Below are 27,176 nucleotides of genomic sequence, written 5' to 3'. Positions count from 1 at the left end.
GTTAAGCATCTGCCCACGGCTCAGGTCAGGATTCTGGGGTCCTGTGCTCAGTGTGGAGTCTGCTTCTCCCTCTCCCTCTGCCTCTCCCACTCTTACTCATGCTTTCTCTATCTCTGTCAAATAAATAAACAAAATATTTTTTAAAAAGATCTATTTATTTATGACAGAGAGCACAAACAGGGAGCTGCAGGCAGAGGGAGAGGGAGAAGCGGGCTCCCCACTGAGCTTGATGTGGGGCTCCATCCCAGGACCCTGAAGCCAAAGGCAGACGCTTAACTGACTGAGCCACACAGGCGCCCCAATAAACAAAATATTTTTTAAAAATAAAAAAATAAAATACAGATTTCTGGCCCTCAGCCTCAGAAACTCTTAAGTTTAATAGGTCTAGAATCGAGGCCCTAAAACTTGTATTTAAAAAAAATTCCCAGGTGGGTGCTACACAGGTATCCTGTGAACTGCATGGTACTCTTTGAGAGGCATTGCCCTGGTCCCTAATGAACTCTTTTCCCTTTAATATTGAACTTGAGGGGACACCTGGGTGGCTCTGTTGAGTGTTGAGTGGCTGCCTTTGACTCGGGTCATGATCTTGGGGTCCTGAGATGGAGCCCCACATTGGGCTCCCTGCTCAGCAGGGAGCCTGCTTCTCCCTCTCCTGCCCGCTCATGCTCTTTGTAGCTATTTCTGTCTCCCTCATTCAAATAAATAAATAAGTAAAATCTTTTAAAAAGGAAAAAAAGATTGAACTTGAGGTTGCTTTTAAGCTAGATTCACCCAGCAAGAACATTGGGGTTCAAGAGAATCACACTATGTGGCCCCTGGCCCAGGTCCTTCCTCCTTTGTGAGAAAGTTGTGTGTCCTGTCACCACTGTGACTGGAGGTGGCAGGGAAGGGAGGCCTACAAAGCGGAGAGCAGTAGCAGACCCCCACTGGCTCTTGCTGTCTCTTTCACTACAGGAAGGATGAAAGGGATAGGAGCTCAGAGCCGGCTGGTGCCCAGAGCCCATGCAGAGCAGAGCGAGTCCCACCCCCTGCCTTCCATCAGCCCCTCATGAGCAGTGGAGAGGGTCTAGCAATCCAGGGCTCCTTGTCCTGGGCTCCTCTCTTAGCAGTGGCTGCCCGGAAGTCCCTCAGCCCATTTCTCAAGGTCCACTGTGGGCCCTCTTCCTCTGGGAAGCCTTCCTCGACCACCCCAACCTTCTGGAATGGCTGGTTCCCCTGTCTCACATTCTTACTATCCCTGCCACTGGCGGGGTACGTCGTCTGGGGTCCCGATTTTATAATGGTTTGTGTGTGTTTTCTCGTCTCTTCCATGGGACTGTTCCTCCCTGAGGCAGGCGCCGTGTCCACTCCCCTCTCCCCCGCCACACTCGGCCACAGGCAGGACACAGAGCAGGCTCATGCTCCTTCTCTATGGGGTGACCAGCCGGGGGAGGTGGGGGGTGTAACTCTTTCTTTGGCTGAGGAAACTAGCCCGCAGGCTTTGTTTCCAGCCCCTGCAGAGTCCCAGAGAAGACAGCACCGAAGGGAGAGGCCCCAGCGGAGGCGAGGGAGGCCTGAACCTTTCAGGGCTGGAAGAGAGGGTGCAGAGGGCAAGCTGGGAAGGCTGGGTAGCAGCTCCCCTGGCTTCTCCTCCTCACGGGGACACGTGCGCCCTCAAGCACATGTGCCCCTCAGTGGAGGTGGCAGGGAGCGGGAGGGGGTTATTATGGGACAGGACAGTTCACGCAGATAATGTTCAAGGCCCCGCTGTTGCCTTCCTGGGGAGAGTTATGGCCCCCGTAAGCGGGGAGGAGTTGGGGTGGGGAGAGGGCAGACTCGAGCATCAGCTGCTGCTGATGTCAGAGCTGCCACTGACTCAGGGAGGGGTGCTGGTGACCTCCCCCAAGGCCAAGGCCCTCGTCTTCCCTTCTTCATCCTTTCCAGGACCAGTGAGCAGTTAACTCTCACCGTCCCTCTGAGCAGTAAGGTGGGGAGACAGCTTTGGAACTTCCTCTGGCTCTGGATGTCATTTGGATCTGGCTTTGCTTTTTTTTTTTTTTTTTTAAGATTTTATTTATTTATTTGACAGACAGAGATCACAAGTGGGCAGAGAGGCAGGCAGAGAGAGAGAGGGGGAAGCAGGCTCACTGCAGAGCGGAGAGCCCGATGTGGGGCTCCATCCCAGGACCCTGAGATCATGACCTGAGCTGAAGGCAGAGGCTTTAACCCACCGAGCCACCCAGGCGCCCCATGGCTTTGCTTTTTGAGGAGGACAGAGGACAGAGGCCCCAAGGGGAGGAGACTGGGTGGCCAAGGCAGGCCAGGGAGAAAGGCGGTCAGAGGTCAGGCTCAGACGATGCGCAGTGGTGGGTGGGGGTGGGCAGGGGAGAGAGACTGGGTTTGGGGGCCCTCATTCCTTCAACACCCCCTTGTTGAGTGTCCACTGTGTGGCTCTGCCCTTGCGAGGGAAAATGAACCATGTGGCCGAGGAGGAGAGCAGGGCAGCCCAGGAGGAGTTTGGAAGCACAGAGGGTGGAGGGCCTCACCACACAGTGGGAGGGCAGAGTGGGAAGGAAGGCTTCTGGGAGGAAGAGTGCAGTTAGGAGCTGGAAAGTGCAGTTAGGAGCTTCTGGGTTTGAGATCGAGGATGGGGTGTGGGTGTTCCAGGAAGAGCATCTGGTCAGCAGCCCAGAGAAAGGATCTGAGGGTTCCTCCATAGCAGGTTGTAAGGAGTGGTGGGAGGTGGAGTATGGGGCTGGGGTGCGGGGTGGCAGGGGAAGCTTCCCCTGCAGTGCTGGGCTGAGCTGTCTGGGTCCCTGGCTCAGAGGAGGTGTGCGGCAGGGGTGGGGGGATGCGTCGCCACCCGAGGGGCTGGGCTGGCCCTATGGGGAGGCTGGGGAGTGGAGGACACGGGTGTTACACCGCAGCGGGCTCCCAGGTCCCCCATCTGTCTCTTGCTTCGCGATTCCCAGCCACTCACTGCTTCCATTTGAACTTCCTGATCTGTGAAATGGGGGTATATTGTCCTTTTCCTTTCCTGTGACCCTCTCAGAGTGGTGGGAAGGCTGCTATCAGGTGACAATACACCAGGAGCCCACAAGAGCAAGTCCAGACCTCTCAGCCCAATCTCTGGGTCTTCCAGGGTCTCCCACCCTGGCTGTCTTCTCTGGGGTCTGTGGGCTGTCTGCCCCGTGCACACCTTCTTCTAGTCTAGGTAACTCACAGCATCACCTGCCCTCAAGCCTTCTCCCTGGGTCCCACCTTGCTCTGCTCTTTAACTAGAATTCAGTACTTTTTCCTGTGGGCTCCCTTGATGAAAGTGGATCACAGTATCCATAAGAGCACTGTCCCTCCCGCCCCTCCCTCCCACACACCCCTTTTTAAAAAGACTACTATTTTAGGGCAGCTTTGGGTTCTCAGCAAAATTGGGAGAAAGATACAGAGGTTTTGTTTTTAAGATTTTCTTAAATTTAATTGAGAGAGAGGGTATATGCAGGGGGAGAAGCAGAGGGAGAGGGCGAAGCAGGGGCCCTGCAGAGTGGGAAGCCTGACTTGGGGCTTGATCCCAGGACCTCGGGGTCACCACCTGTGAGCCACCCAGGTGCCCTGGGATAGAGGTTTTTTATATACGCCCTGTCCCCACACATGCAGGTCCCCCTTTTTTGCATGTCCGTAAGCTCTGTAAGGACCTGTAAACTCCATGAGAACTTGGATCCTTTGCAAGTTTTTAAACCCCTAGTGCTCAGCACAGTGCTAGATAATTCATCACCACATCAATGCTTAATAAATGTTCAGAAAGCATAGAGGCTGGTACTTCACACATTCTCAATAAACCCTGATTTTCTTCCATCTCTTAAGGGTGGTCAGCCTGGAGGGGAGGGCAAATCCTGGACTGCTTATAGGGTATATGCTCATTTAGGATGGAAAGAACACAGTGTTTTCCTTCCAAGGCGGCATTGTGAGGAGGCAGCAGAAAGTTAAGGCAAGTCTGACTCATCAGACTTGAGGTAATTATGGATTACCTCGCTTTAGGGTACATTTTATGTTGTCAGTATCTTAATTCCATAACCTGAGTTGGTCACCATTATCTCACAAGGCATCCTTATTTGTACAGTGTATCAGTTCCTCAAGGGTATGGAGTCACTCCCAAGAGTCTGGCACACACTGGGGATTCAGCAGATGATAGTAGCTGATACTGAGCATGCCGCTGGGGCCAGGCACTATTTATTGTAAGCTCTTCACACGTGTTAACTCACTTTATCCTTACAACCATCACCCAAGGAGCTGGGACTATTCTTAGGCCAATTTTACAGATGAGGAAATTGAGGCATTGAGGTAAGCAGCTTAACCAACCTCAGACAGCTATGAAGAAGCCAGGCAATCGGGTCTGTGCTCTTGGTTACACAGCTAAACCTTTAAAAATCTCATGTTTCTGGGGGCACCTGGGTGGCTCAGTTGGTGGAGTGGCTGACTCCTGGTTTTGGCTCAGGTCATCATCTCAGGTCACAATCTCAAGGTTGTGAGATCGAGCCCCAAACAATCTCAAGGTTGTGAGATCGAGCCCCAATCGGGCTCCACGCTCAGTGGGGAGTCTGCTTGAGAGTCTCTCTCCCTCCTGCTCATGCTCCCTCTCTCTCTCAAATGGATGAGCAAATCTTTTTAAAGAAGCATTTATTATTACTTATTTGTTTTGCTTTCACACATACTTTTTTTTTTTTTTTTTTTTTTTTTAAAGATTTTATTTCTTTATTTGACAGAGAGATCACAAGTAGACAGAGAGGCAGGCAGAGAGAGAGAGAGGGGGAAGCAGGCTCCCCGCTGAGCAGAGAGCCCGATGCGGGACTCGATCCCAGGACCCTGAGATCATGACCTGAGCCGAAGGCAGCGGCTTAACCCACTGAGCCACTCAGGCGCCCCACACATACTTTTTTTAAAAAAAAATTCAATTAGCCGGGGCACCTAGGTAGCTCAGTGGGTTAAGCCTCTGCCTTCAGCTGGGGTTGTGGTCTCAGGGTCCTGGGATCGAGCCCCATGTTGGGCTCTCTGCTCAGCGGGAAGCCTGCTTCCCCCTCTCTCTCTGCCTGCCTCTTAACCTACTTGTGATCTCTCTGTCAAATAAATAAAATCTTTAGAAAAACAATAAAAAATTTTTTAAAAATTGGGGTGCCTGGGTGGCTCAGTGGATTAAAGCCTCTGCCTTCAGCTCAGGTCATGATCCCAGGGTCCTGGGATTGAGCCCCGCAACAGACTCGCTGCTTAGTGGGAAGCCTGCTTCCCTTCCTGCCTCTCTGCCTCTCTGCCTACTTGTGATCCCTGTCAAATAAATAAATAAAATCTTAAAAAATAAATACAGACTGCTAAACAATTTCTTTTTTATTTTTTTAAAGATTTTATTTATTTATTTGACAGATAGAGATCACAAGTAGGGAGAGAGGCAGGCAGAGAGAGAGAGGAGGAAGCAGGCTCCCTGCCAAGCAGAGCCCAATGCGGGGCTCGATCCCAGGACCCTGGGATCATGACCTGAGTGAAAGGCAGAGGCTTTAACCCACTGAGCCACCCAGGCGCCCCTGCTAAACAATTTCTTAAAAAAATAAAAATTCAATTAGCCAACTTATAGTACATCATTAGTTTCGATGTAATGTTCAATAATTCATTAATTGTGTATAATTGGATAAATAACTCTTAAAAAAAAAACAACCAAAAAACCCTTGTGTTTCTCTCTGGAAACCGGGACCATGAATTGCCTCTCATAGCCTGTCAATCCTGGCATATAGTAGTCATCAACAAACCTAGGGCGATGAATGACTTTCTCAGATTATATTTTGTTTCTTGTTCCCTGTTCACTCTCCATCTCCGCAGGTGAGCCGGGCTTTAGGTCTCCTTGCCCCGAGATTTGGGCAGGGTCCCTGAAGTTTTCTGCCTTTTGGAATAGCCTAAACTAGAAGAACAAATGGAACATGGGTGGGCTGAATTTAACCTTCCAGATTTTTTTTTTTTACCTGTACAGTATTTTAAGAAAATTTTGTATTAGTTGCTAACATACACTATAGCAACAGGAAACGGGTCAGTGGTTGCCAGGGGCAAGGAAGGAGGGAGAAGTTAAATTCAAAGGGGGCAGGGGTGGGGGGGGGGGCACATAACTATAGGCAGTTGTGAACTCACAGAGCTGTGCATTGAAAGAGGAGGTTTTACTGTGTATAAATTATACGTCAATAAAATCTGGTCTTACAGATAAATTCCCAGGCCATCTGGATACCTGACCTTGAGATACATTGAGTCCTTGCTCTTCCTTTTCGTCCTTGCTATGGGCTAGCTGGCTGCCCAGAGCTGCAGCATCTGAGGCCATTCCCAGCCAAGTGGTAGCAACCACTGAGTGGCTAGAATTAAGAAAAACACTTAAAAAAATTTTATTTGTTGATTTGAGAGAGAAAGAGAGAGAGCAAGCACGAGAAGGGGGAGGGTCAGAGGGAAAAGCAGACTTCTTGCTGAGCAGAGATTTTTTTTTTCCTACCCCACCCCCAGTGTGGGACTCGATCCTGGGACCATTACGTGAGCCCAAGGCAGACACTTAATGCGGACTGAGCCACCCGTGCGCCCCGAAAAACATCTCCTTTTTTAAAAAGAATGGGTACAGCATAGGCTGAGTAGAGGAAAGGGGCAGAGCGGTGAAATGAAGTAGGAGGAAAGAAAAGAACTTGATTTCATCCTCTGCTTCGAGGGAGCCCAGGCAGAACCCAGGAGGAGACCGGTAAGGGAGGCCTGCCGAGGTGCACCCAGCCAGATGAACAACGGAACACTCCATTTCCTGGAGCCGGTTTTCTAATTCTTTCAGGCTAGAAGATGTTGGCAAGGGGATAGGAAAAGTTACTTTCGATCTTGGTTCACTTAACTGGATACAAGAGCTGCTTAGTTCTTAGAAGCCGGCTCTTGCTCTCCTTACTGGGTGGTGGTGGCGCTGGAGTGCGAACTGTAAGATGGGGGGCACTGCAGTTGGGAGAAAAAACAGGCTAAAGATTATGTTCTTTCCTTCCAGCACTCCTAACAAGTCCTCCCCCACCCCCAACCCCATGTTTCCCTGAGATGCTCTTCCAGACGTTTTTTACACCAAGTATCTTCACTCTTCACACCTGGGCATCTGTCTGCAGCGAAGGACATCTCCAATTCAACCCAATGATCTCTACTAATTAATCCTGTTGTTCAGTGGGTCCAGTTATCTTCATGTTCAGTCTCACCAGCAAAAACCTGACCTCTCTTGGATTTAAGGTACAGTCGGTCCTTGAACAGCATGTGTTTGAACTGCACAAGTACACTTACAGGTGCTTATTTTGATAAATACAGTATTGTACTGTAAATGTATTTTCTCTTATGACTTTTTAAGATGATTTCAGAGAAGGGCAGAAAGGAGGGGCAGAGGGAGAGGGAGAGAGAATCCTCAAGCTGATTCCTTGCTGAGCACAGAGAGCCCCACGACGCAGGGCTCAATCCCAGTGCAGGTCTGGATTGCAGGACCTTGAGATCATGACCGGAGCAGAAACCAAGAGCCGGCTGCCTAACCGACTGAGCCACACAGGTGCCCCCATGTTAATCAGTTGTTTATGTTATTGGCAAGACTTTCAGTCAACAGTAGGCTCTTCGTTAAGATTTTGGGGAGTTAGGAGTTACATAGGTATTTCTGACCGTGTATGGGGGCCGGCATCCCTATCCCCTGCGTTGTTCAAGGGTCACCTTTAGGAACCAATTGCCTTGGTAGAGCGTGTGTGCACGAGTTTGTTGTTTTTTTTTAAAGATTTATTTATTTGACAGACAGAGATCACATAGGCAGAGAGGCAGGCAGAGAGAGAGGAGGAAGCAGGCTCCCCGCTGAGCAGAGAGCCCGATGTGGGGCTTGATCCCAGGACTCTGGGATCATGACCCAAGCCAAAGTCAGAGGCTTTAACCCACTGAGCCACCCAGGCGCCCCTGCACATGAGCTTTTATCACGGATGACATTCCCGCTCAGCTCACGTTACCTCCAAGGCGACAGCTCAGACTGCTCTCTGTTGCTCCTCTTCCCTTGGTAACGAGCAGGCTTGACCTTCGCTTAAAGCTGGAGGACTGTTTAGGCATTGGGGCTCCGGCCTGCAGCATCTGCGGCCAGGATGCCTCTGTGTACCTCACTGGGAATCCTGGCTCCTAATGGGAAAGGAAGTTGGATGGAGCTGCTCTCGTAGCAGGCCTTTTGAAAGGTGAAAGATGCTCCACAGATACGGAGATATGCCTAACTTGTTTTGGGGGAGAATGAAGGTGTGGAACTGTTCGTTAACTGCCTCTCCTCTAGTTCTTTCTCCCTGGTGCAATTCCTGGGATTGGCTCTTGAGCTGGGCCGTGTCGTCATGAAGCTCATGCATGGCTGAGACTAGAGGTGGCCCGTTGCGTCTACTATCTGTACTGTCTCTGCCTGAGCCTGAAAGCCCCTCTTCACGTGAGCAAAACGAGACCACTTTCCAGCCATCTTCACCTCTGTGTAATGCGTCTGGGATTCACGTGGACATGGCTTCCCTGAAAAGCCCTGCACAATGGACATTGTGAGACTATCTGGCCCTACTGAGTATCCAGGGCCTGTTAGGAACTTATCGCAGCTGGGGAAGGCTGTGATTTGTTTATTTAAAGATACTTTATTTATTTGAGAATGAGAGAGAGAGGAGTGGGGAAAGGGAGACGCAGACTCCCCACTGAGCAGAGAGCCTGATGTGGGATCATGACCTGAGCCAAAGGCAGATGCTCAACTGAGCCCCCCAGGTGCTGCGAAGCTGTGGTTTAAATTAGCTAAGAGCATGTAATATAAGGCCAAGAGCCAAGGAAAAGGAAAAAGAACAGCTAGAAGAGAAAAAGATATCCTTTTGTACTCAATTTTATTAGAATAAGGATAGACAGGAAAGAGGCTTTGGTAGATCATCCTTCGTTGTCTCCCTAGAAAGCAATCTTATGGGAACCACTATTCGAAGAAACTATTAAAGATAATAGAAAAGTGTGAACCAAGGTGGAGTCTTAAATCTAATAATGGAAGAGAGTGCCGGCAATGGTCCCGGAGAATAAGTCCCGGTTATCAGTATCAGTAAAAAGGCTGGGCCGGGCTGAGCTGAGGGCAAGCCATTGTGCCACGCAGCCTGGAGACGGAGGGAAGAAGCAAGCAGTCCAGTTTCACCTTTTGTGTCTAATTCTTAGCTGCTGCCTGGGTGACAAAGGTGAGAAAGCAAGGATCAAAACTTACTAAGGCTGGGATTTTTTTTTTTTTTTTGAAGATCATATATAAATCTTTATTTTTTCTTTTACTGTGTTATGTTAGTCACCATACAGTACATCATTAGTTTTTGATATAGTGTTCCATGATGCATTGTTTGCATGTAACACCCCGTGCTCCATGCAATCTGTGCCCTCCTTAATACCCATCACCGGGCTCATCCATCCTCCCACCCCTGTCCCCTCTCAAACCCTGTTTCCTGGAGTCCGTAGTCTCTCATGGTTTGTCTCCCACTCTGATTTTCTCTGCTTCATTTTTCCCTTCCTTCTCCTAATGTCCTCCACGCTATTCCTTATGTACCACAAACAAGTGAAACCATATGATAACTGACCTTCTCTGTTTGACTTACTTCACTCAGCATAATCTCCTCCAGTCCCATCCATGTTGATGGAAAAGTTGGGTATTCATCCTTTCCAATGGCTGAGTACTATTTCGTTGCATATATGGACCACATCTTCTTTATCTATTCGTCTGTTGAAGGGTATCTCAGCTCTTTCCACACTTTGGTTATTGTGGCCATTGATGCTATGAACATTGGGATACAGATGGCCCTTCTTTTCACTACTTCTGTACCTTTGGGGTAAATACCCAGTAGTGCAATTGCTGGGTCATAGGGTAGCTCAATTTTTAATTTTTTGAGGAAACTCCACAGTTTTCCAAAGTGGCTGCACCAACTTGCATTCCCACAGTGTAAGAAGGTTCCCTTTCTCCACAACTTCTCCAACATTGTTTCTTGCCTTGTCAATTTTTGCCATCCCAATGATGTACGGTTTCTCAATGTGGTTTTGATTTGAATCCCCCTGATGGCTAATGACGATGAACATCTTTTCATGTGTCTGTTAGCCATTTGCATGTCTTCTTTGGAGAAGTGTCTGTTCATGTCTTCTGCCCATTTATTTTTTTAAGATTTTATTTATTTATTTAATAGTGATTACAAGTAGGCAGAGAGGGAGGCAGAGAGAGAGAGAGGAGGAAGCAGGTTCCCCGCTGAGCAGAGAGCCCTATGCGGGGCTTGATCGCGGGACCCTGAGACCATGACTTAGGCTGAAGGCAGAGGCTTCACCCTACTGAGCACCCAGGCACCCCTTCTGCCCATTTTTTGATTTACGTTTTTTGGGTGTTGAGTTTGAGTTCTTTATAGATCTTGGATATCAGCCCTTTGTCCATAGTGTCGTTTGTGAATAACTTCTCCCACTCTGTGGGTTGCCTCTTTGTTTTGTTGACTGTTTCCTTTGCTGTGCAGCTCTTTATCTTGATGAAGTCCCAAAAGTTCATTTTTGCTTTTGTTTCCCTTGTAAGGCTGGGAAATTCTATTGTGAAAATTAGGTCCCCTTTCCTCACAAACCGTAACTCTTGCTAATGCATTTGGAATTGTTTGAAGGAGGTTGGAAAAAACAAGATCCTATAATGAACCAAATTCCTTGGAGGTGTCAGATGTTCTGAAAGAGTGGTACTCAGGAAAACGAATGTAATTCTGATGACCTGCAGTATCTTCTTGTGATTAAAGTGACACATGCTTTTCAAAGGTGGGTGTTGGGTCTTGTCCATCTGTGTGTTAACTTAAGTGCTGGATCTCATGCAGAGTTTGGAGCACCTGCTGGCGAAGCAGGACCAGCCAATATAGCTGTGATGTGGTTTCTCAAAACGGAGGCTTCTGGTACCACTGGTAACTGCAAAACTTGACTGAAAGCTCCTTCCTCAAGCCTGAAAATGTGTTTTTCTTACCAGACTAAAACATGAAAAGGGGAGAGGGGGAGGGCCTGCAAGATACTTAGGATGAAAATATTCCCTCATAAGTAACTAGCAACTTGGAATTGTCACAGAAGGGAGAAATGCCGGTGTGTGGACAGCTTATACCTTTGGGAGCAGAAATTTAATTTAGTCTATTCACTGGAGGCAACTCAAACTTAGGAAATAAGACAAATTTTGAGCCTTTTATTTTATTTACAAGTAAATGAAGAATGTCTTCTGTGAGTGCTAATTTGGGGACACGAAGAGCAATATAAAGTAGTTGCCTGCTCCACAGTGGTGTGTGAAAGGAGTCCTTGCCACTGATTTTCTTTTTTTTAAACAATGATTTTTGTCATTAAAAAGGAAAAAAAAAGCCACGTGTTTTCTTCATGTTGCACATGTGAAAGGATTCAAAATAAAAAGGACTTTTCAAAACTCTAGTCTCTAGTCAAACGTGTGAGGTGACCAGATGTCACTTTCATTGGGTGACAGCCCCTGCTCCCCAAGAGCAATAGCCTCCAAGCAAGTGACCTAATACTCATCGAGAGTATCTGCCCGAGGAATGGAGAGACCCCGATCCTTCAGAGCTTGAACTTTCAGTTTCTCGGCTTCCAGCTTGGTCTGCTGTTCTACCCTTTGTTCTTCTAGGATTTCTTCAATAGACACTTGCTGGAGGGGTGTGTCACTCTCCTTTTCCAAGTCCTACAAAAGAAGCAGGGTTGAAAACCCTCAACTGATGACCGGGAATAGAAAACATTACAGATCTTTATGCAAATAGATTCCTGGGTCGGGTTTGGGTTATTTTTCATAATTGTGACAGGGCTGAAATAGCCTTCTTCTGGGGACAGAGCGGCTGCCAGGAGTGGCTGGCAACACCACCCAGAACATATACTTATGTGAATTTGGTAACAGGGAGCAGTATCAGTGTGTCTCATAAACTTTAAGTTACCTGAAGTCCTACATTACTCAAGGACTGTTTTTCTTAAACAATAATTTTATATCTATATATACATATATATATATATATATATATATATATGTGTGTGTATATATATATATATAAACAGCTTTTTCCCCAACCCCAAAGGAGCCAAGAGAGAAGTTACTGAGACCAAGATGGCTTTATATAAGTTTTATATTTTTAAGTTATAAAAGTCAGCTTAATTTCTGGCAGTTGTGGCTGACTAAGGAGGTAGAGAACACTGCTTCAAAGAAGGATTCCCCACCCAAAGACAAAAAACTGCCCCCTCTGTTCCATTAACTAGGAGTCTTTAAATTATAATGCAAGATTCTTTGCCCCTCTAATGGTAACAAATTTACTAGAGAAAACCTCAGTAGACCAATTAGGTTACTAAACCAGTTAGGCTCCAATATATATGTCTCTATATTTTGGTTTGAAAAAAAATTTTTTTCTCTTATTTTAAAAATACATGCTCACTGTATGAAATTTAGAAAATGGACAAACAGAAAAAAAATTTTTTAATTACCCATAATTTCAAGTATGGAACAGTATTTTGGTGAATAGCCTTCTAATTTTTCCATGTATATACTGACTTAAAAAAAATCCTATAATGCAAATATTAACTGTAATTTTCTCACTTACTCTGGCATAATATGCTTTTTCATGTAGGCTCCACACCCAGTGTAGAGCCCAATGTGGGGCTCAAACTCACCACGCTGACATCAACACCTGAGCTGAGATCAAGAGTTGGATGCTTAACCGACTAAGCCACCCAGGTGCCCCTATTCTTAATATTTTTAGATCTGAACACCTTACAAATATCTGGTAACTAATCTTATAATGCAGAACCTTGCTATAAAAGTATCTCACTATCCAGATTCAACTTACTCTCCTTAAAATGAACATACAGGTACTATTCTTGTTTCTGTAAAATGGAAAGATTATATATACAGGATATTCTTAATTATCTTCCTCTATGATTTTCAATTATAAAATTCCGAGAAGGCATCAACATATATACAAACCTTCCAGACGCTGCAGCCTACCACTGGGTACTAACACACCATGTACTGCCAAGGCCTCAGAACCCACAGGCAGGGACATCAAGGGGAAGATTTTCACCAGAGAGGTCGGAATGAAAGCCGCACAAATTACATAAGCAACTCCTGCCTTGGCTGAAATGTTAGCTGCACCAGGCGAAATATATCTAATCAAGAATAATCCACCCTCACAATCCATGGGTAGCCGCTGAAGGGAAGATAATATTCTTAGCGTGGTGTACTGCCTCTTAAGAGTTTTCAATGTTACTCATCAAGCTAGTCATGTGGTTCTGATGATGCCAATTCCCAACAATCAGTCTTATTACTTAAGGCTGTGTGCATCACCATCCTTGAGGCAGAATCCAGGGACTTCCTAAACAACACATGTCTACAGCCCTTAATTGGTTTCTGGGTATGAGTTTTTCTAGGGCTGATACTTAATTTCATCACACTGACCATTATTCATACAGCTGTATAAGCACTCCCGTACCGCAAGGCTTTAGTGGTACCACTGTAAAAATTCTGCAGTATCCAAACCATTAACAGACATGAGTATTTTCTCCACAAACTTTTTCTTTCTCAAGACCAAGCCCAAGTTCCCTCCTTCTCCTCATCTACATGTGCACCATGTAGATGAGGGCCCATGTGTGCCGATCAATGGCACACACAGCATTTTTGTGGTGTCCACGACTATAAAAGTGAAGCAGAGTATGTGTAAGTATTTTAATTTAAATCTTTTCTCCTGAGAGCAAAGTCATGTTTCCTCTTCAAAAATTAAATTGAGAAACTCATAAACAAAGGAAAAAATAATCACTCCTACTCCTACTATCCAGAGATGGGTCAGCCCCTCTTCATATACTGGCAGGGCACTTTACAGTCATTTGCTCATGCTGCTCCCCACACCTCATGGTACCACAGTGCTGTGTTTCAGCCATTGTGTATTACAATGAAATGACAACTTCTACCGCTGAAACATGCAAAAAACGATCTACTGAACCAAAAAAATCCACCGCAAAAACACATTCAAAATTAGAAAAAAATATTTCCTCCATTTCATAGCAGCATGCAGCAATGCTGTTACTGACAGTATTGATTCGTCATTGCTAGTGTTTCAGCTAGAGGTCTCCAAGCCAACCGGACCCCGGCAGATTATCTCCTTACTTTCTCAAACGACTTAATGTTAAAAGTCACTACAGACCAAACCACTCCACTCCAAAGACTTCTGTAAACCTGATTTAAGATGCAGTTAGAGATTGAGAAACTATACTGGAAACTTTACAAACAAGACAGAAAAGGATAAAAGCAAACGCCAGAATTTTTTAGTTTGATACTCCTGGCAAACCCAATAATCAGAGCAAAGCCAAAGGTTTTAATAAGGTATTTTTCTTCTTAAGTAAAATATTTTATGTAAAACATGAAATCAAGTTTTATCTTCTTTTAAGAATGTCTGAGAATCATTATACTGTACACCTGAAACTAATATACCACTGTATGCTGGGGCACCTGGCTGATTCAGTTGAAGGAGCATGCGATCTTGATCTCGGGGTTGAGTCTGAGCCCCATGTTGGGTGCAGAAATTTCTTAAAAATACTTAAATAACAAAAAAACTATTGGATATTAACTAACTGGAACTAAAATAAAAACCTAAAAAGCACCCCCCCAAAAAAAGTCAGAGCACTTCTATTAGCTATACAGTTTTCTAATAGTTTGTGTGTGTGTGTGTATATGCATGGTTATGTATGTACACACACACACACACACACACACACACCCTCTGAACACTTTAGAAGACTCAACTTTTCACCTGCCAACTGGTCTCCCTGGCATACTGAGGTATCTATCCTCTTTGGTTGTGAGCTAAGGATCCAAGTGAGGCTGAGCTCCGTTCTCGGGAGTTAACAGAAAGGCTTCTCCTATAGCCCCCTTCTTTCCTTCCCCTTCCCCCTTTAAAAAACAGGACATCACGATGTATATCCAATGTGTCTTTCCTCCAAGCATTGCTCATTAGCTCTATGTCATGAAAACCTACTTATAACCAATTGTTTAAACGACTGCAAAATAGTCCAGTGTGTATAAATCATACTTTATTGAATTATTCATCTCTTGTTTGGTATTAAGTTTTTCAACTTTCTGCTATTAAAGATAGAAGAAATAAATATTGATGAACATGTTTGTACAGTATGCTTTTATATCAGGTAAAATCAATGATACTTCGCTGCTAATCGGATCAAAATGTTTAAAATGCCAAGAGGCACTGAAACAAAGTTAATTATTCTCTGTAGTTTTCCTTTTATACCTGTAGCTTTCCTAAACTGATGTGGTGGTTTCTGTGAGAAGCTGGGTGCCATGTGGAAAATATATTTTTTCCTTCTCGAAAAGACAAAAAGAAACCTGACTAGTATGATTATCAAGACCCACAGCAGCTTAACGGTTTTCACTTACTATTTCTCCTAGTAGGACAACATTTTCTCCTCTGACCACAAAAATCCCTCGAGGAATATCACCGTATTTTTTGCCCACATGAATACGCTCCACAGTCTGATGTAGCACTAAATTAGCTATAAGTGCACAGGGAAGAAACAAAGATATTTAGTTCAAATTACTGGGTAAAGGTCCATAACTCAAATAATCAGTTATTTTGAGTAGAAAAGATTTCACTGAACATGATTTCCAAACTTTCTAATTCTGGGAAAAGCTAAAATTTTAAACAGTCTTCCCCTGTTTTATTAAGACACACCCACTCGTGAGACTTCTAAACAACTGTAAAAAAAGAATATTGGGGATTATGTTGCACTAATGCATGAATGATGATGGTGGGAATCAGTTACAAAAATTAAATTCCTTTACATCAGTGAGATTGTGAATACTGACATGACTAGAAGAAAATATAAAAGGGTAGGGCACTTGGAAGACTCTAGAACCTAAATAACTGCAGAGATGGAAACTTTTTTTTTTAAACAAAAAGCAGTTTTTCTATGTTGCGTGGGTATGTATATATGATGATTTACCAAAAATTTAACTTTGTTTCAGTACATAGGATTCATATAATCCAGTGCAAGTATCCAGCGATTATGATACACAAAAACTTCTTTTTTTACTTTGTCAGATAACAATACCTGGTAATCTGACAATAAAGTCAGGATTTGCTACTTTTCCCCCAAAGGACAAACTTAAGATTCAGAACCCCAGTCTTTTAAGAATAATTATTTTTCTTTTATAAATTGGTACTATTTGTCTAGTTTGAAGAAAATCAAGTATCTATACTATGTTCTGTAATTCCTTTAGGCATTTCAATTATGTTGAAATCCACTAGCAGATGTCCAACAAACATTGATATGAACTGAGAAATTCCTTGAAACAGAAGCAAATATAGATCTCTATACAGAAAAATGTAAGATGCAAAACAAAGACTGAGATTCTCTGAGTCTGATGTATCCCTAAAGTGTAAAATCTTGAGCTTAAAATTGGGACCCCAAAAATGCTTCAGGAAATGCCTTCTACCCAACTTTCATTGGACAGGGAGGGATTACCTTCAGTGAAGGAACTGCTTTGAAGAGTAGTTGCACCCAAGCCAATGTATAAATGAGCAGCTTTTTCAGTGGACTGAGTTTATGTCTATCATTTGGCTCCCTCTACTGGGGAAAATCAAAAAAGTCCAAAACACTATAATCATATGTTCTAGTGAAAACCAATTTTAGAAATACAAGCTTGTAAATATTAGCTTTTGAATCACCTAATCATAAAACAGAAAACAATGATGTAATGACTCCAAACATACTCCATTATGCCAGACACTTGAAAAAGTTGCAGGTAAATAAATTTCAACATGAAATAACACAAACATATAATGCAAACATACAACAGCAGCTCTTCACTACAGAGAAGTCTGTAACTAGTACATACCAAATTGATCAATGCTTCTTAAAAAACCTATGAGCGTCCTTCCATCTCGAAGCAGGACCAAATGCTTTTCTGGGGAGAGGGAAAAAAATATTTAAAAAGTGAGAACTGCTAACTTCAGTGAGTTTACAGGATTAACAAGAAAACAAAGTTAATAGCAGGTTAAGCTCTGCCACTTCTTCCAAAGTATTTAAGGCACAGTTTACTGGGAAATTAGAGGGAGGACCAAGGCATCCTGCGGTTTAAATTATAAGATTCCAGTGGTGGCAGAGGGGGGCAAAGGACTGGGTGAGCAGCCTGGAAGCCTGACTCCCAGCTCTCAATGTTGATATTGGCAGTTAAACCCTCCCAGGGTCACGTCAGTTTCTATATACACAAATTGAGAAATTTAGTCTAGATGACCTATATGATCTTAATATTAGAATTATTTTCCTCTCAACTTAATAGAAGAGCTTCTATTTCACACTTTGGGAGCAGGGAAGGTTTTAAATAAAAACAATGTCTCCAACAGGTAAATGAGGATGCTGATAGTAGGCTAGAGCAAAAATTCAATTAATATTTATTGAGAGCAATGTGCTGGGGCTTAGATATGTGCCCAAGGGCTTAGATATACAGTAGAGAAGAAGGTTCAGAAAGTCACCAACCAGGGGCGCCTGGGTGGCTCAGTGGGTTAAGCCACTGCCTTCGGCTCAGGTCATGATCTCAGGGTCCTGGGATCGAGCCCCGCATCGGGCTCTCTGCTCAGCGGGGAGCCTGCTTCTTCCTCTCTCTCTCTCTGCCTGCCTCTCTGCCTACTTGTGATCTCTGTCTGTCAAATAAATAAATAAAATATTTAAAAAAAAAAAGAAAGTCACCAACCATATCAACTTACATTTCTGGTGGAGAAAGGCGAACAAGCAAACACACACACACAACAATGACCTACTGTGATTAGTACAATGGAATAATAAACAAGCTAGCCGGATAACATGATGAAGAGAGAGGGAAGGTAGCTACAGAAGAGAGGGTGGCTAGGGGAAAACTCTCTGAAGAGGTGTCTCTGAGCTGACACTGAAGAATGACAATAAGCCAGTAGCTAGAATAGCTAGCAAAATTCATTCATTAATTTCTTTAATGCTATGCATAAGGTACTTTCTAGAAACATAACAGAGAAATAAGACAGTGATTCTTCCCTGAAGGAATTTATAATCTTCTTTGCACTATAATTAAATACCACAAGAAAGCAAATCTTAATTATATGTAAGGGAAATTATCTAGCTGGTGGAGGTATCTGAGCTGAGCCTTAAAAGATAATTTTTGGCCTCTGGGATGAATGGCGGGGAAAGGGAAAGGAGAATCTGTAATTTAGGAAGCAGAGGGGAAAAAGGCAGGTATGTATCCATATGTTTGGCTAAAAGGTGGGGGTGTAAAGGGAAGTCACAGGATATGAAGTCCCCAAAGTACCAGAAGCAGGTTCAATTTGGATTATACTTCACAAGAAAACACTGAAGACTGAACTGGCAGAAAAGGGGAAGCAGGATGTGAGACATGAAGAGGAAACCTACACTAAGGCCCATGAGAAGGGAGAGTTGAGAGAACTATGACTGTGTAGTTCTACTGTTTTTTAAAAAATATATTTATCTTAGAGAGAGAGAAAAAGAGAGGGCATGCACACTCACAGGGGGAGGGGCAGGGGGAGAGGGAGAGAGAAAATCCTCAAGCAGACCACACCGAATGCAGACAATGGGATTTCATCCTAGGACCCTGAGATCATGACCTGAGCTGATACCAAGAGTTGGACTTTAAACGACTAAGTCACCCAGATGACCTAAGACTGTGTAGTTCTAAGTGATGGGAATCTGCTAAGGTGGGGTGTGACTGTGTGTGTGTGTGGGGGGGTGCTGAAGAAATGACTAAAGGACATGCAGGAATTTTTTTAAAGATTTATTTATTGGAGAGAGAGCAAGACCTTGTGCCAGTACGCAAATGTGGGGGCGTGTACTGTAGAGGGAGAGAGAAATTCTAAGCAGACTCTGCATTAAGCCCAATGTGGAGCTCTATCTCGTGATCCTGAGATCATGATCTGAGCTGAAACCAAGAGTCAGATGCTTAACTGACTGCACGACCTAGGCACCCCCACCTCTAAGAATTTTGAGTCATCATGTCAGGGTGGATGATGTACCAGAAGTTGGCAGTAAAAGAAGCTTAAGGTGGAAGATTATTAGCTATTTGTGATTCTGAAGGGCTGATCAGGTCACTGCCAACAAGCAGTTGGAAATGTAAGGCTAGAATGTCAAAGAGGTCAGAATGAGAGCAATTTTTGTTGGAAATGTAAGGCTAGAATGTCAAAGAGGTCAGAATGAGAGCAATTTTGGATAAGTCCACGAAGAGGTGATATAATTATTAAAGTCCAGGAAGCTCTCCTAGAGATTTAAAGAAAGAAGCATGGAGTACCTGGGTGGCTCAGTTGGTTGAGTGGCTGGTTCTTGATTTTACCTCACATCATGATCTTGGGGTCCTGGGATTGAGTTTCATGCTCAGACGGGAGTCTGCTTAGGATTCTCTCTCTCCCTCTGCCCCCACCTCCCTGCAGTCACCCTGTACATGCTCTCAAATAAATATACCTTTAAAAAAGAAGCAGACCAAAGTTAGGACCCAAGGGGCCACCTATTTTAGGGAACAGTGAGTTGGATAGGTGAGAAAATCAGCAAGTCCAGTGCTGCAGAAATCAAGAAAGCAGAATTACAAATCCAGTGTTAATAGTATTGCAATATTGCAGAGGACAGGGAAGAACCCAGAAGAATGCATCAAATTGCTGCGTTTTAAGAATGCAACTTCATGGGGTGCCTGGGTGGCTCAGTGGGTTAAAGCCTCTGCCTTCAGCTCAGGTCATGGTCCCAGGGTCCTGGGATCGAGCCCCGCATGGGGCTCTCTGCTCAGCAGGGAGCCTGCTTCCTCCTCTCTGTCTTCCTGCTTCTCTGCCTACTTGTGATCTCTGTCTGTCAAATAAATAAAAAAAATCTTTTTTTTTTTTAAAGATTTTATTTATTCATTTGACAGAGAGAAATCACAAGAGAGGCAGGCAGAGAGAGAGGAAGGGAAGCAGGCTCTCCGCCGAGCAGAGAGCCCGATGTGGGACTCGATCCCAGGACCCTGAGATCATGACCTGAGTTGAAGGCAGCGGCTTAACCCACTGAGCCACCCAGGTGCCCATAAATAAAAAAATCTTTAAAGAAAAAAAAAATGCAGCTTCAGCAGTGTGAGGACAACAAAACTCAGATTGCAGGAGTAACAGAGGAGGTCTACTATATATGGTCAGGAAGTAGAGTCAAAATGGAGAGGATTCAAAAGGTCTGGTGGTAAAGATATGAAAACGGGATAGGAGTTTGATGAGGAGACATAACTGAAAAAAGTACGAGATGGATGGACAAGAATGAAGGGAAGGATCCAGGGAGAGAGAGACAATATGAGAGAAAAAGGGCATTAATGGAAGAAATAGTGGGAAGAAAGAGTAATAAAGGACATAGACTGAAAGGGAGGAATACTTCCTACTCAGATGAGAGGATGGGTGAATATGCAGAAAGACTGAGAAGATAAGAGGAAATAGTTTCTGTGGCTGGGGGGACAGCGAAGGGAGCATAAGAAAAGGTTTGGAACTTTTCAGTAAAGGAGGCTTGGAGTCTACAGAGAAGAGGTTAGAGGGTTTGAGAATAAAAATTATTTTTAGTAGACTGGCAGAATGTATTAGGGGTCTCACATAGTTCAGATACATAAAATGAGAGGTGGGGGCAAAACGGCATCCATAGATGACTAAAAGTAAAGGTTTCAAAACATATTACATATGGGGCACCTGGGTGGCTCAGTGGGTTAAAGCCTCTGCCTTCGGCTCAGGTCATGATCTCAGGGTCCTGGGATCGAGCCCTGCATTGGGCTCTCTGCTCAGCAGGGAGCCTGCTTCCTCCTCTCTCTCTGCCTGCCTCTCTGCCTACTTGTGATCTCTGTCAAATAAATAAAAAAGTAAAATCTAAAAAAAAAAATACTACAGATGGGCTTGTGCAATTGTTATTCATATACAAATATAGTCCAATTCACACTACATTTTCTTTCAATAGCAAAATCATTAATTTGGGTTTAAAGAATGATTTCAGACAATGAGAAAAAGAGATTATGATCACAGACTCACTTTTTATTATTACCATTATTTTTAAAGATTTTATGTATTTGACAGAGACAGACCGTACAAGCAGGGGGAGCAGCAGGGAGAGGGGAGAGCAGACTTCCTGCATAGCAGGGCACCAGATGTGGGACTTGATCCCAAGACCCTGAGATCATAACCGGAGCCAAAGGCAGCCGCTTAATCAACTGGGCCACCCAGGTGCCCACTTTTTATTATTTTTTAGAGGATTTTATTTTTAAGTAATCCCTACACACAAGAGCTGAACTCGCAATCCAGAGATCAAGAGTCCTGCATGCTCTACTGTGTGATCCAGCCAGGCGCCCCACTGGGGACTCACTTTTAAAATTTGTATACATAGTAACTGTGATTGTTGTAACTTGTTTGGAACTGTGTAAACCATTCTGCAGCAATTAGAAGTTAATGAGACAGACCACAGGATTAAAACGATTAGAAAACGTTGCTTGAGGAATAATTCACAGATGAGAGTTCAGAAAAAGGAAAGACAGGAGTCTTTCTTTTGTACAGGACTGAACGCTTCTTCAGGACAATGACCAGGAAAAAGGGAGGTCTTCTTAGTACAAGTAAAAGAAAACTGTCGAACAGAAAAATAGGTTTGAAGTGATTCAGCCTTTCCAGAAAAGTCAGTATCTTTCTCTGGCAATGATCTCTATCATCATAACTAAAAGTGCTAAAAACCGCATTGCAAATGGCTACATGGCACAAAACCTATGTTTACTGCCAATTAAGTTCAACAGCTGTTATCTGAAAATTTCCGTTCCTTAATGAACCATTTCTTTAAGTATTCTCATTCATCCACGAGTAGCAACCAGGTACTTCGATATATTGCAGGTGGGAGATAGTGGACGTGGGGAGGGGCAACTCTCAAGTTTGAGTATTAGCAGCCGTGTCCCTCCAAAGCAGGAATGAATTCTACAGCTTGTGGTTTACCGGCCCGGGGGCTGGTGGAGGCTGCGAGACGCAGGATAGAGGTAGTCGGCTAGAAGGTAGGCAAACGGAGTGTCTTGTGGCTCTTCACTCACGTGGAGGATGTCAAAGCCGAACACCCTGAAGTGTGCTAAAAACAGCCCCCCGCCCGCCCCAGACTCATTTTACAAGCTCCCCATGAACAGGTACCCGCCCAGGAGGAAGGATCTCACCCTAGACTTCATCCAGAGGAGATGATCTACTCACTGTCGATGTCCTCTATGAGGCTGGCGGTTCCAGGCATATAGTTCATTTTGAGCTGAGATAAGGCTGCAGTGTACAGCGGCGGTAGGCCAACGCGTCCAACACCTCCTTTCTCAGACCACAGTCGCCGCCTGGGCGGGACCGGGACAAGAACCCGGACCAGGAGCAGCACGTCCGCCCCGGCATTCAGCAGCCGGGGCCTCCCGGAAACGCCTCCATATTATTCCCACCCACTTCCGGTATCACGTGCCCATCCTCAGGAAGAGGCGGGGCTGTCGTGCGGTCCCGGGACACCCATTCCCCATCCCTGATAAAAGGGGAAGAGGAATCTAGATTGACTAGATGGTAAGGAAAACGTATTCTCCCTTTTAAGAAACACGGTGCTGCCGCGCGTCTTCTTGCTTCCCAGACCTCCGAGTCATGGAACTCCGTCCTTCAACTCTTAGACGCGGCTGCCGAAGGGGCGGGACCGGGCTTGGGATTGGCTGTTGTTGGCCGACCCCTTTCCCTGCTGTCCAGTTCCTTTCCTCGGCTGGCGCCTGCGCTGTGGGCTAGCCGTGGGGGGCGGGAAGCGCTACGGGGCAGTAGAGCCCATGTCGGCCTTGAGGCGGTCGGGCTACGGCCCCAGTGACGGTCCTTCGTATGGCCGCTTCTACGGGCCGGGAGGTGGAGATGTGCCCATGCACCCACCTCCGCCCTTGTATCCTCCTCGCCCCGAGCCTCCTCAGCCTCCCATTTCCTGGCGGGTGCGCGGGGGCGGCCCTGCTGAGACCACCTGGCCGGGAGAAGGCGCAGGAGGCGATGGCTACTATGCCTCTGCGGGCGCCTGGTCAGAAACGGGTCGAGCTGGAGGAAACCACCAGGTAAGCTTTGCGCCATCTATCCCGAGGGGTTCTGATAAGGGGAGTCTTTGGAGGGTGAGGGCCATGGGAATTGATAAACCTCCAGAGTTCGTAATGGATCGGGTTTCATATTTGTTTTCCTTATGCGCGGTTGGAGAGACGGACTGGATTTGTGGCTGGAGGGGATATGCTTGTGTTCTCTTTGCGTCTCCTTTTCTGCTTCGACCCTAATAAATGGATCTATTACCATTAAAAAAGGATGAAGGGTCCTGCTCTGACTTGCTAAGCTAAGTAGCAAGCTGCGGAATCTCTCGCCTTGTGTTGAGGTTGGGCTGGAGTGACCCGGCCAAGCTTTTTGAGCTCTAACAATTTATCCTGCGTGGCTCATATGGCCGGCTCTCCCCGAGAAGGGAGGTGGCTGCAGCCCCCGCTGTCACTCAGCAACCCCTCCCTACGGGAAGCAACCGAGAAGGAAGAGGAGGGATCGGGCATTTAGCCCTTTGCCCCTAATACTCTGCTCAGGATTGAATCACCAATGCTCACCTTTACTTGGATTGTTAAATTACGTTGCGGCCGCAACGTAATTGTCATTACAGCCTCCCTGTTTTATGATTTAATAGTTGGCTCTGAGAGGGTAACTCACTTGGTCAGCAGAGGTATCTCTGGCTTTTTGAAGGTCCACCTTCATTGCCACTTCGTTTTTTAGGAAAGACCTACATTCGTGTCTGTCTTGGCTAACTGAAAGCTGAAGAGGAGTTTTTCTTTTAGTAAAAAGGTGAAAAGCGAAAATAGCTTCAGCGTTTGCTTTGCAGCAAGCAGTTGTAGAGGCGGTACGCAACTGGGCAGTGAGAGTGGCGCCGCCACGCTCCTTCCCTGGGTACTACACTCAGCATCTCAGCATCACAGTGCTTTGAACTGTGTCTGTGAGCCTCCGCGCTTTATCTCTATTTATTTTGTGCATCCGTTGGCAAGATATGTCCCAAGGTAGCAGAAAAGTCCAAGGAGGATTATTTTGGAGGCCTGGGAATGCTAAAACATTTTTCATGAAAATTAATGGTAATTGCTTTTTTCCTTTTATGCCATTTTGGCTTACACAAGATTTCATAGAGGAATGTTTTGCTTTCAGAGAGCAGGGGAAACCTGTACACTTGGACTTATAACCTTTTATTCCTTGTCTTCCTTCCAGAACTGTACTTCTCTTTTGTTAAGTCAATATTCTGAGTAGTGAATTATTATACAATCGAGGTGGGGGGGCACACCTCTCTTTCTGTTCAGCAATTTTAATATCCTCATGGGTTGAAAATGTAGTAGGGAGATACCCAAATACATTGCTGGTGGGGATGTAAAATGGTTCAGTGCTTTGGAAGATAGTTTGGCAGTTTCTTAGAACATTACACACACACACACACACACACACACACACAAATATAACCCTTCATAATTAATCTCTAACTACATGTAATATACTGGCTCTGTGTTGAGTTAGTATATTACTCAGCAAGTTTGCTTTTTGGATATGTACCCAAGAGAAATGAAACATGTCTACATAAAAACTTGCATGTTTTTATGAACAACAAGCATGTTCATGGCAACATTGTTCAGAGTAGCCAAAAAGTGGAAATAACCCAAATGGCCATCAATTGATGAATAGATAAAATACGGTACATTGATGCAATGAAATTATTTAGCTGTAGGAAGGAAATGAAGTATTGAAACATTCTACAAAATGGATGAACCTTGAAAACATCATGCTACATGAACAAAGAAAGGTCCCATACTGTATGAGTCCATTTATGTGAAATGTCCATAATAGTGGTTGCCAGGGGTTGGAGTACTGGGGACTTTGAGATGATGGTAAAGTGTATGGGGTTTGTTTTTGGGGTGATGAGAATATTCTGGAATCAGATAGTGATGATGATTGCATAACTTTGAATATACTAAAATCCATTGAATTTTACACTTTAAAGGGGTGGTTTTGGGGCACCTGGCTTGCTCAGTCAGTTAGGTGTCTGACTCTTGATTTCAGCTCAGGTTCTGATCTCAGGATCCTGAGATCGAGCCCCATATCAGACTCTGCTCTCAGTGTGGAGTCTGCATGTCCCTCTCCCTCTGCTCCTCCCCCTGCTCACACTCTTGTCTCTTTCAAATGAATAAATAAAAATAAAATCTAAAAAAAAAAGGGGTGGGTTTTATGCTATGATGGTCATATCTTTTAAACAATTATATGAGAAACAACATGTATTGAGAGATTAATTGTGAAGAAGGGTTATATTTGTGTGTGTAAATTTGGAATAACTAGGCTATGGAACTTTTATTCCATGGTAGATTAGAGTGACAAAATGCTTGGCCTATAAGTAGGCAAACCATACCAAAGATCAATGGGAGGGAAAGAGGAAAGGAATGATAAACTGATGACTTCTGTTGGACTTGCAGTATTCTTAAAACAAGAGTGTGTTTTCTGGACAAGATTAGAGAAGTTAAGATTTTAGACTGGTGTAGGGTGTTGTAAGATATGGTTAGAGTATAGGTGTGCATAATGCGTGGGTGGTTGGTGGTGCTGGAGTAGGAGTGATTGGAGATAAAGCTGGAATGTGTTACTAGCATTTGTAAACCATTTCAAGATTTTATCTTTCAGGTTAGTGTTTCTGAAACTTGAAAAGTATAGGATGACAATTTCTTATGCAGCAATAGAAAATTAATACAAAAGGTATGCATGTTGCAAATGTGTTTTCCAAATTCGTTGTCTTTTAGCTTCATATGGTTTTGACATACAATAGATTTGACATTTTTATATAATCAGATGTGTCAAACTAAAAAAAAAAAAAAAGCATAGTAGGTTTTTAGAACCTTACTAATCAAAAAGTGTGGTCCTTGGGCCAGAAACTTCATTGTGCCCTGGAAGTTGTTTGAAATGCAGAATCTCTCCTGCTCAGACTTAATGCTTCAGTTTAGTAAGATCCCAGGTGATTCATAGCATGTTCATGTTTGAGAAACACTGCTCTGTAGAACCGAATAGACTAAGGTGAAATGGCTCTGAAACACTATGAAGCCTTAGCTCTATGTTAACATATTTAAACATGGCAGGGGAAGAAAATGGAAATCTAACTCTCCCTGCTTTCTTTCTTTTCTTACCCTGTTAGCTGTACTTACAGCACGGTAGTTTGATCCCTGAATTAGCAGCATCTGCATCACTTAGGAGCTTGTTGGAAATCATGTATATCAGGCCCTGCCCCTGCCCTCCAAAATCAGAATGTATATTTTAACAAGATTTAACAGTGTATGTTTAACAAGATCCCTAAGTGATCTACATGTTACCACAAAGGTGCAAATAATAGCTGTCAGGGATCATTGGGGGCCATCTTGGATGATTACAGTGGGAAGGACTGGGGGAAAAAGAGAGCTCAGTTATGCTCTCAGAATAGTTCAGAAGAGAGGTAAAGCTAAGTATTTGAACAATATATGAATATCTACATTTTACTATAAAAATTTTCAAGCATATAGAACAGTTGAAAGAACTACACAGTGAATACCTGTATAGCTACCACCTAAATTGTGTAATTAGCATTTATTATATTTGCTTCATAACATCTATCTTATTTTTTTTTTACATCTATCTTTAAGTTAATTTCTTTTTTTTGCATTAATCTGTATATCCATCGTGGGGCTGAAATTCACAACTCCAAGATCAAGAAGTCACATGCTCTTCCAACTGAACCAGCCATACGCCCCTATCTATCTTACTTTCTGAATGCATTTCAAAACAAGCTGCTTAGATTTGAAAGACATTTTTAAAGGTATATATCAGTTGGAAGTGAGGGAAGCCAGAGAAACATGAGGTGATTCTGAGGTTTTAGTATTTCCTAGGAATAAATGTTTCGTAATAATAAAAAGGAAGAGGAACAGGTTTTTATGGGAAGATATAGTTTAGTTTTGTACCAGAAGAACTAGTGATTGGTTAATAGAGGAACTTAAAAAGATAGAAATACTTGGTAAGGGTTTATATACTGCCTTTATTTTATTTCTGTTAGAAGGCAGTTACTCACCGTGGTCACTATGTGCCAAGCTCTGGATGGAATGTATGTGATTGATTAGAGAGAAG

General features: G+C 44.2%; 2 protein-coding genes across 4 annotated transcripts in view; one reads left to right on the top strand and one right to left on the bottom strand.

Moving 5' to 3' along the window:
• Positions 1-10,324: 10,324 nt before the first annotated feature.
• LSM1 (LSM1 homolog, mRNA degradation associated) lies at positions 10,325-22,571 on the bottom strand. Its single transcript, XM_045985201.1, has 4 exons — positions 22,239-22,571; positions 16,895-16,963; positions 15,434-15,549; positions 10,325-11,692 (listed from the first exon to the last, which is right to left on the bottom strand). The coding sequence occupies exons 1-4, from the start codon at positions 22,282-22,284 to the stop codon at positions 11,522-11,524; spliced, it is 402 nt and encodes a 133-aa protein (XP_045841157.1). The 5' UTR covers positions 22,285-22,571; the 3' UTR covers positions 10,325-11,521.
• A 134-nt stretch (positions 22,572-22,705) lies between these two features.
• Positions 22,706-27,176, top strand: part of BAG4 (BAG cochaperone 4) — a 28,899-nt gene continuing 24,428 nt past the window's right edge. For all 3 annotated transcript variants that reach the window (XM_045985174.1, XM_045985165.1, XM_045985155.1), the window contains exon 1: positions 22,706-23,098. In XM_045985174.1, coding sequence (XP_045841130.1) covers positions 22,829-23,098 — 270 coding nt within the window. In that variant the 5' untranslated portion in view covers positions 22,706-22,828. The remainder of the gene's footprint in view (positions 23,099-27,176) is intronic.

This window comes from Meles meles, chromosome 2 (genome assembly GCF_922984935.1).
Source record: "Meles meles chromosome 2, mMelMel3.1 paternal haplotype, whole genome shotgun sequence".
Classification (NCBI taxonomy): domain Eukaryota; kingdom Metazoa; phylum Chordata; class Mammalia; order Carnivora; family Mustelidae; genus Meles; species Meles meles.
Note: the sequence above shows the minus strand (reverse complement) of the source record. Positions and strands in the feature narration are given on the sequence as shown.

What these genes read in the sequence shown, in the direction of transcription:
- LSM1 (XM_045985201.1), bottom strand. Translation starts at nt 22,284, where the DNA reads ATGAACTATATGCCTGGAACCGCCAGCCTCATAGAGGACATCGACA. An exon ending in AAGAAGCATTGATCAATTTG is followed by an intron (nt 15,550 to 16,894) that starts GTATGTACTAGT and finishes GTGCACTTATAG; the next exon opens with CTAATTTAGTGCTACATCAG. An exon ending in TTGTCCTACTAGGAGAAATA is followed by an intron (nt 11,693 to 15,433) that starts GTAAGTGAAAAC and finishes CTTCTTTTGTAG; the next exon opens with GACTTGGAAAAGGAGAGTGA.